The following is a 10203-nucleotide window of genomic DNA, read 5'->3' as shown; positions in this document are numbered from 1 at the left end:
TACACTATCTCTCTACTTCTGTTAATCTTTAATATTTTTACCTTTAGCAACACTTATCAAATTACGTTGTGATTTTTTAAAGTATGGCTTTATTGTAGTATCTCTAGCATCTTGCAGTGTCTACTATTTCTTTGAAACAAAGCTGCTGTTACAGCACTAAGAATAGCATCAACATTCATATAAAGAATAAGGCTTAATCAAGGCATCCACTAAGAGAGACAGCAAAATAATAGTGAAAATGGGAAGGGTATGAACTCTTCATTGCATTGAGAAATGATGGCAAGAGATTTAGATCAAGTAGAGAGAGAAGGGAAACTTCAATGAAAATATAAATGTATTCACTATAAAAAATGGTCTCAGATGAGGATGGTTTCTGTTTTCAATCTGTTAATTTTCTACAATGTTCTTTGTCATTCAAAGGCTGTAGTAACTCAAGTCAGACAAGAGCACAATTAATCTGTGGGATATACACAGGAGATGCAAAGTGGTAGCAGTTATCCACCACTGCTCATGCCTGGCGACTGAATGATCAAGATTCCTCATTAGAATAATAAATAGCATTTATTATAGTAGCTGGTTAAAGTAATGTTTTGCTTTGCTGAGGTCTCTTTTCCTTTCATAAAGTGAATGAGTTTACAAAGTCTCAGACAATTTTGTTACCTGGCTGGGCAATGCCATCTTTTATACATGTACCCTTTAGTCATAAAATAAATTGTACCAAGAGGTGCCCAGTACTACTCATAGCAGGCTGGCAGAGTCTATTAAAAGAGTATTGACTTAAAATCTGGAACAAAATTTATATATACACTGATCCTTGATTCGTACAACCTGGTTAGACAGTTACGAAATGTGGGTCGGTTATTCTAGTCAGGAAGGAAAACACCTAATGTGGCTTTTTAAATTTCTTCTTCTTTATCCTTCAAGTTTTAGAACTGGTGGCTCTCTCCTTGAAGGAGCAAATTACTTTTCCCAGCTTGGGTCGGGATCTCCTCCTTTGTTTTCCTTAGATTTGTATGTTTTCCTCATACAACCAGAGCACTTATCCCTTTGTCTCCTTTGATAGACAGAGTTTTCCATGGGGATAAGAACTTTGACTTTAAAAAAAATCATTTTCATAAAAACCTACACAAGACTAGGTTCATAAGACGTACTTAGGTAATATTTACTCAGTTGACAGAGAGACTGAGCTAGGAAATTCTTCCCACTTGTTTTATAAGAGGAGAAAGTACAGGCCTTGCATGTACTCATGTGTTAATTCATTGAGTTTCAAAGAAATAGGGCACTGCAAGAGGCTAGAAATAAAGCCATGCCTTAAAAATTACAATGCAATTTTATAAGTGTTGCTAAAGGTAAAAATATTAAAGATTAACAGAAGTAGAGAGATAGTGTATAGACTATCAGAGGAGGCTTCTCAGGAGGTGACATTTGATTTGGATAGTGATTTGGACGGATGAATAAGGGAAAAGGGAGACTTGTAGGCAGAGTGTCATGAGAAACACGGCATGTTCAAGAAATAAAAATTGGCTTCATGTGACTAGAAAACAGGACATATGGGAAAGGGACTGGATTGTGACAGAAGCCAAAGTTGGCTAACAGCTCATGCTGTGCTAAGGAATCTGGAACCTGGGCCTTATCTTCAGTGGAATGGGAACCAATGATACCTTTTAAGCAGAGGAGTGATGTGATCAGATCTAGTCAGACACAAGATTCTGCCATTATCATGGAAGAAATGAATTCATTAACTGAGGATAACCTGTGTAAATTCTCACTTTTGTTTGTGTTTTTTACTTGGCTAAGACTGAGCTTTTGGATATTATTACTAATTCAATGATAATATTATCTACTAGTATTCATTTGATATTAATATCTACTAGTATTTACTGAGTGCCTACTATGCATTCTATATGTCCATTCATTTCTTGTATAATAGATAGCAGCATTTGTTATCTGATATCATAACAGTGTTCAAATAGTTGTCCTTAGAAAAATGGAAATTCCCTTGTCTAAGTATATTTAGGTCTCCGTCTGCCCACTTCTTGACATTTGGGCTTCTGATATTTGGCTGACTCAGCTAAACAAACGTGTGCTAGTTTGGAAGTGCCAGATACCACTGGAATAATACCATTGTCTATTTCTGTTTTTTTGTGGTGATTTTGATTTTTGAATAAGAAAAATACTAAAAAGGTACGTTGTCTGAATTTATCTCTACTTTTAATCACTTTCTATTTCATAGTCTCATTTCAAATGCTAAGTATCAAGAAGGTCCAAAGCTGAGGGTTATCAGTGTATTTTCTTAAACTTGTTTAAAAATTCCTATTGCCTTCATAATAATAAAATGACTATTGGCCTTAATAACAGAAGGGTGAATCTGTTGACTTTCTTGGAGCATCATAAGACAGCCCTTTGCTGAATTGTACATGAAATATAACATGGCTCACAAAGTCTCATGGATGTTGGCAAAGGCAGTGTAATGGTATTTTATTGATTATTTGAGAAAATCATTGAAAATAAAAATAAATGGAAAATACCAGTTATAAACATTGTTCTATATGAAAATTCAGTGTAACTCTTTCCTTAAGGAATAATTTGTTTTGAATAAAAGCTGAAAAACATGGCCTACCTAAGAACAACTTGGGATGGGGGTGGTGGAGTGAGGAGTGAGAAAGGTTGTTATGGTTACAGGCAGATTGTACATATATTTTTAAACTTCTGGATTTGTACAAAGTGGCCTGAATGCAGACTTGCTCAAAATTTGCAGTGATCTTTATCTGTGGGCCAGTGGAGAAATGTAGTTAATTATACAGTTTCTTACTTCAGTCAAACTTCAGATTGTTTGGCTGAAGTTAGCATTTGTGTCCATTCCACTGGTTTTGCTTTATTTGGGAGCTAAACTGCTATTTTCCTCTCAGATATGCAATTTCTGATAAACTCTGCTTATATATTCTGCCACATCACCATGTTTCTCACTACCATTTCTTAATTCAGCTTAGTTTATGAGCTGATGATGAATAGGGATTTAAAAGGTCTCAGTAACATTCTGAATTTGGGTTTATGGGAACATCTGTTTGATAATTTGCCTTGTTCTCAAATAAGATGCCATAAAGACAAAGGTTTGCAGTGTTTACCTTCTTCAGGATAATGCGAAAAGTGGAGAGTGCTCTGTCACATGAAAAATATCCCTGCCAAAGTCAAGTTTAAATTATCTGAGATACTTTAATAGCCTCTTGCACAGAAGTGGATCTTTCAACAAACTGGATAGTCACTTGGCTTCCTGTCACAAATCATCTCCTTTTAATCTCTTTTAATCTTCATAAGATATATACATGTATATTCCAAATTCTAAATAATTTTAATAATTCTATATAAATGTATATATTCTAAATTCTGAATTAAATTTTATTACATGGCTAGAAGCAATTTAAGTGCTGATTAAATTCAGATAATAAAGAAAAACAATGGCGATGTAGAAATTCAGGTAGAGTAAAAAAAATATATTCAAGACCTTTGTAGATCCCAAATTTTCATCACACTAGAACAAATAATTTTCTCCATAGGAAGCCATTTTGTTCCAGTAATAATAACTAACACTCTTAGTGTCTGCTATCAGCTTTGTATGATATTATCTCTTGTGATCCTCACAATAGCCCCAGGAAGCAGATATTATTATTTCTCTTTTATAGTTGAGGGAGCTGAGGCATAGCAAGGTGAAGTAATCTGTCCAGGGTCACCTGGCGGATAACCTGGGTCGTCTTACTTCACAATTCAAGTTCTTAAGCACTTTAAAAAATTCAATTGACCTTGTCCAGAACCTCTGTGAGGTCTGTAAACCAAGATTAACATAATTATCAAGCAATTAAAATAATAATTTTAGTAAAATTCTATACTACAGTGAATGACATTATTTCTGAAGTGACATTAACCTAAACTTACTGTAGGAACAGGTCAGTGGCAGGATTGCAAGTGGTTGACAGCTCCCTAATCTTCTGTGTGTGACCTTGGGCAAGTTGTTTAACTTTCCTACATCTTAGTATCTTAACCTGCAAACATGGGAATAGCAGTGATGTCTACTGCATAGAGTCACTTGAGCATTAAATGAGGTCATGTGGAAATGTCAAGTCAGAGGACAGCCATTTGGCAGTGTGCCCAGATGAACTGATTTCTCTACGAGTATGATTGTGGAGAATGGCAGTCACTTGGAGGTATGGCTTTGTGGTCAGCCAGGCTTACTCACTAGCTGAGTGACTCTTTTATATCCAGGCCATTCAGTGCTTGCCTTTTAAATATATTCCTCAGCAAAACTGCAAAGTGCTACACGTCAAGGACCTTTCGGGCTGCTCTCTAATAGTCTCAATGCGGGTAAACTCACCACAATCTAATGGATGTGTTGAAAGTGATTATCTTAGCCAATGTTTTTCACATCTTTTAAAAATCCTTTGCCAGTAAAATTTGTGCTCTAGTACAAATTAGATCTCCAGTTAAATGATGATAATACCTAAAACAGTTTTAGTAGCTAGGGAATACTTATTTAGTAAAGTTATTTCACAATTTCCACATTATTTGGTAGGATTGGTTGACTTAGGTGAAAAATGACCAATGAGAAGTGTATGACAGAAGCTGCTACAGATTTAACCATCTCAACAGTATTCTTGAAGAAAGTAGTACATTATCTTAAATAACAGGCCAAAATAATGGTCTTAAAATTCACATGTACTTATATCTTTTGTTATTTCATAAATAATTTGAGATAGTAACATATTTGAATTGAAAGCTACCTACATATTTTTGTGCCTTTACTTCTAATCATTGTTTCAAAATAGCATTTTAAAGTTATGAAACAGTTAAAGCTTAATTATTTAAGAATATGAATATTTTTACTCATAATGATTGCTTTAAATTGATCTGACTAATGTAGAGAATTGGGTATTCATTTCTGAGCTATCAAAGCTGATAAACATATGCACACTCACTTGTCAGAAATTGACTGATTTGGGGTTAATTTTATAATACAAGCCAATGAAACTTTAGCTAGCACCCTTTTTTGTTGTACTTTGAACTGAAGTGTTTAAAAGTGTTAAAAAGTTCCTAACGTTTTTCCAGAGGAGTTTTTAAAAACCGTTTCTCTAGTGAAAAGTCTAACTGATGGACTCACAATATTTCCAAAATATGATGTTGCAGGATTTAACAGGTTTGTTGCATATAATGGATAAGAGTTGGGCAGTCTGGACACCAGGCCTTAATCTCATTTACCATAGACCTTATGGAAATTAGCTTTTCTGTTTTTACTTTTGTAAAAAGGATGTAATATATACCTCTAACTAATGTATGTATAGAATATAGATAAATTGAGCTTTAGGCCCCTTTACAGAAAGGATCAATGAAAATCAAGCTCATAACAACAACAAAAGTTGCAGCTACTGCTGTTTGTACTAACGCTGTCATGCTTGCCCATACTTTAGATTCTGGGAAGAAGTGTTAACATTTTGAAACCTTTCTGGGCCATGAATTAGCAATTTATAACTTTTGAAGTCCCTATGATGAGGAATGTTCTATCTTTTTTTTTAATTTTAGAAAAACGTTTTCAGAGTTAAATTGGATGTAGATAATATTTTCTTTCTGTGTGATTAAAAGTCCAGTGACTGTAGAGCTTTTTGTTTTGTTTTATGAGAATTGAGTTCTCTTCCCTTGAATATTGTGACAAAGGGAAAAAGTCTGTGGTTCTCTCAGAATATTTATTCCCTCTGTAGAGCTTCTTCAGGTGGGTGCCAGTTAGTTCAATACCCTTTTCACTTTTCTGCCAAGGCTAAACATTCCTCTAAGACATAAGCTGTTATCTTTTTTTTTTGTAACCCATGGCCTAATTGAGAGATTAATGCACAATTAGCTACTCAATACATGTTTAAACCACACAGTCTTATGAATGATAGGATGGGCATTGTAGAAAAGTAGTTGAGTATGAAAATACATGAAATAAGTATGATTGCGATGGAAGGTTTTAGTAGGGAGTAGTGAGAGGGAGGGCTAAAAAAAAGGATTAGAGCTTGCTTTTAGAAGTACTTAGCTGTAGATAGTAAACATTATTCTTTAGGTTCTTTGTCTCTCACACAGAAACTTGTAATTATCTCATTATGACAAAGTAGGGAATCTCTTCCGCAGACTTTGGGAATTAAACAAGTGTTATTCCAATGTTTGCTGCTGCCCTTTTTCTTGAATTTCATTCTTGCATGTGTGCTGAGGATGGAACATTTCTGTCAGCACTTGTGAGTAGAGACTGCACTGTGAATTGCTGTGTATGGAACTATAGAGAGCACGTTTGTTGTATTAAGGGCATATTTTTAACTATATTATTAATGATATTAGCAAGTTCTTGATGAAGTCCCAATCAACTTCTAGTGCATCTTGAGGGAGTTAAAATTGTTGATGTTAATGAAGAATGGAAAATTCCTTTTGGAGGTAAAGTTTTAAATCTAATTTGAAATAAAGAATTTATTCGTTAAAGGAACAAATAAGAAACTCTTACCCTCTGGAGATCTGAGTATTTCTTGACTTAAATCTTCATATTCTAATATGCTTGGCATTTATGTCCTTCGTCCCTATCACTAAACCATCAGGCAGCCTGATACTTATGAGGTATGTTCCCTGGAGTGATTCCAGACTGAGTTTTTGCAGTCAAGGTAAGATTATGGAACAGAGGGACAAAGAAGAAATTAACATGGCTGTGGCCTAATTTCAAAGCAAAACTTTGACATGTGTTCATGTTTGACCTCTAGATTGCTTGTTTCTTGAAAGAAAAATATACCTGTCTTGCACCTTCAATTTAAGGGCATAACTAGTGAAGACATTTCTTAGGTACTTTCTTCGTTACATGTTTTATTCTCACTTAGAACAGTTTACATCTGATGCAATTACTTAGATCCTTTTTTCTAAGTTTTAGGGATAATTAAACTGAATTCAGCACACATACACGACAACGATGTTAACACAGATTTCTTTTTAAGCTCAGTTCTCTAATGGAAGTCATAAAAGCAGTATTTCACAATGTTTGCTGCACCCCCTACTGGCTATATTGTGATACTTCCTAAATAAAGAGCATCTTTAGATACTGCTCAGTGAACCCATGATTTCTCTTTGGAGTTATTTTTTGTTTAGAAATCATTTCAGTTGCATCTGATATATAATAGAGTTGAAATTTTAATTGAAAACAGTTTTCTTTGTAATTTGACAATTGATGTTTAAACAGTGCTTATCCTTTCAGGTAGCATAATAATGTATTTGTTGGAGACAAAATATTTGCCATAGCCTTTTTACTAATATTTCAGAGGAAATTCAGTGGAGGAGAAGCATCTCCCCAAATGTTCTTCTTTTATAGTAAATAATTCTACCACGAGGATCCTTATCCATAAATCTATATTCATGTTTATTTTATGCTAGATACAAATCTTGCAATATTCATGAAGCTTTAAGAAGAGCACTTTGAATCTTGAAAGAGGTTCTCTGAGGAGGGGTTGGCAGTGGTGAGGTCCAGGTAGTTATAATAGCCATAAGGGCAGGGATTATGGTTATTTGGCTCACCAGTGTGTTTCAAGCCATAATCTGGAATCAGGGTGTTAGTGACTCCTCTAAGGGGAGAAAAAGTAATTACAGGAAGCATAATTTTCTAGTTAATGCCATATGAATTGACAGCCATCAAATCTCAGTTTCTCAGGAACAAAAGGCAGAGATGCTAAATTAAGTGGACAAAGATCATTTTCTAAATGGCAAGTTAAGCTAAGTGACAAAAAATTTAGGGCCATTATTTATAAATATTGCGTGAATTTTAAGTGGGATCCTGCCCTAATTTAGAAATAAGTGCATCTTCTTTAAATGAAAACATGTATTCCTGTTACGTGTACGTCCTTTACTATCTTAACAAATATTTATTGAGATTACACACATGTTCCCAGAGTGTTTTGTGTTCTCCATTATCATACTGTGTTGAAATTGATGGTTTACTTATTTCCTCCAGTGAGTGCTCAAATTAATGCTCAGTGGATGGATGGACGTTGAATGTACAGGACTGAGGGTAGAATCCTAATGAATCACCATGGATTTCTGCAATAATCGCTCACTTTTTTGTACATATGTTGTTGGATGTGGTTTTTGCTGGTTACACATGCACATAGATGTTTTGAATACTATTAACTGTTTTTTTTTCTAATAAAATCTTATTCATCCAAAATCTAGTATTCTGAATCAGTAGAAAGTCTTAATCATAGACTGTTTTAAAAGAATTGTAGTTTATTAGTCATATGCTTACCATTGTAACACAGTCTTAAAGCTAATGTTTGACTTTTCTAAGTTGAAGTCCTTTTGTTCTAAATTTCTGTGGTCCTGGTATGATGAAAAGGTATGGTCTATTAGGACATGCTAACATTATGATATTAGTATGATGATTAGTACATGTATCTATGCAAGTAAATGATATTAAAATGCTTTGAGACAATTTTTAAAATTGCATTTCTTCCTACAATATGGTAGCCTTATTAATTTTCTTATTCCTTTCCTGTAAGGCGAAAGCAAACTGGTTAATTATTGTAAAATCACTGTTATCATGAACTCAAATTAAGACTGTAAGGCTCTTTGCGTATTATACTCTAGAGTTTGTCTTGTCATGTACGTTATTGTGAGATATGTTTCAGACCAACAGAAAATAGGTTTACTTCTGCCTATACTTTTATCTATAAGGTTTTAGAAGTAAATTCATAGAATCAGTTTGGACCTCTTGAAATAATTTTAGGAGTTATGAACTAGCTGATTTTGGCGTGTATCTTGATTTGGCAAGTGAGGAAACTCAGGCCCAGAGAGATTAGGCAAAACTTTCCAAAGTCTGGAGCCTGAGCCACATTTTGTGATTAACCACCCAGAGTTTTTCCACATTGCTTCCCATGGAAAGGATAGAGAATAGAATTATCTTATCAAATGGCCAGGAAGGGTGTTTTGCTGAATTAATTAGCTTGTAGTGTCACTGAACTTACGTGTAACATTTTCACATTTCTCTTTGTTGCAGAATGCAAAGTATGGCGAAATCCACTAAATTTATTTAGGGGTGCTGAATATAATCGGTAAGCATTTTGACAGCTTGGGTAACAAATGGGTCTGGTTCAGAGAGCAAAGACAGCAGTAAATGTTTTTGCTGGTTCATTTAGGGGTCATTGTAACAGTCTATTTAGTGCATCCATTTTTTAATACTATCTTCAAATGTTTTGATTTTTCTGTTTTATGAATATTTTAGCACTAGATTTGGGATAATATACAAAAATGTGTAGTTTTTAGAGTTTTTGTATTAACAGTTATTCTTTTCAATATATACTATACATTCAAAACATTTCGAAGCTTACCTGGAATATGGTTATAGAGATGTCACAGAAGTTATGTTGGAATTTAGTTTATCAAAGTAATTAGGCAAATTAGAATTTTCTTAGCTTTAGGAAAGTATCTATTCATAATATGAATTAGGGAAGGTTTTCATTAGCAATGGCTAGTAAATTTTAAGACGAAAATACAGGGGAAAATGTTTATATATTTTGATTGATATAATTTCTGAAGGGAGAATAAGATGATTTAAAAAAATTTTTTTATTCATTAGCAAAGCTATTTTAGTATTCAGTTAATGGTCTATATTTCAACACCTCTGCAGCTTAATGTTTTATAGGTCTTGCTTTTCTCTCTCAAAAGTGTCTAATCATCTTATTTCTCCTTTGCAGGTATACTTGGGTGACAGGACGAGAGCCTCTTACTTACTATGACATGAATCTCTCTGCCCAGGACCACCAGACGTTCTTTACTTGTGACTCGGACCACCTGCGTCCCGCAGACGCAAGTATGAAAAATCCATACGTCCTTCTGAATGGGAGGGCTTTTTGGCTTAAGTATGAAGATTTCTGCTTTTAGAATATCCACTCTGTAAAACTCCAATGAATAAAATGTTAAATTGTTGATTGACTAATAAGAACCCAGAACTCTGATAATTATGTAAACCTTTATCACAATGAAGTATTAATGTAGAAATGAGTCCCCTCATAATAATTTGAATCATGATTTTTAAAAATATATTAAATTTGGTTTTATATATTTTAAAGAAATATAAATCTTATATGATGCTAATGAAATTATTGGTTGAGTTAGCCTGAAGGATCTTGCTCCTTTATAATATCCAAAGTAGAAATT

At 34.0% G+C, this 10203-nt stretch overlaps 1 protein-coding gene across 5 annotated transcripts in view; it reads left to right on the top strand.

Annotated features, from left to right (window-relative positions):
* ST7 (suppression of tumorigenicity 7) overlaps positions 1–10203 on the top strand; it is a 230989-nt gene that overhangs the window by 119067 nt on the left and 101719 nt on the right. For all 5 annotated transcript variants that reach the window (XM_011992485.1, XM_011992491.1, XM_011992478.1 and 2 more), the window contains 2 exons: positions 9044–9098; positions 9741–9856. In XM_011992485.1, the coding sequence (XP_011847875.1) occupies positions 9044–9098; positions 9741–9856 (171 nt within the window). The remainder of the gene's footprint in view (positions 1–9043; positions 9099–9740; positions 9857–10203) is intronic.

This window comes from Mandrillus leucophaeus, unplaced genomic scaffold (genome assembly GCF_000951045.1).
Source record: "Mandrillus leucophaeus isolate KB7577 unplaced genomic scaffold, Mleu.le_1.0 Scaffold1105, whole genome shotgun sequence".
Taxonomy (NCBI): domain Eukaryota; kingdom Metazoa; phylum Chordata; class Mammalia; order Primates; family Cercopithecidae; genus Mandrillus; species Mandrillus leucophaeus.
This window is presented reverse-complemented; position numbering and strand designations above follow the sequence as displayed.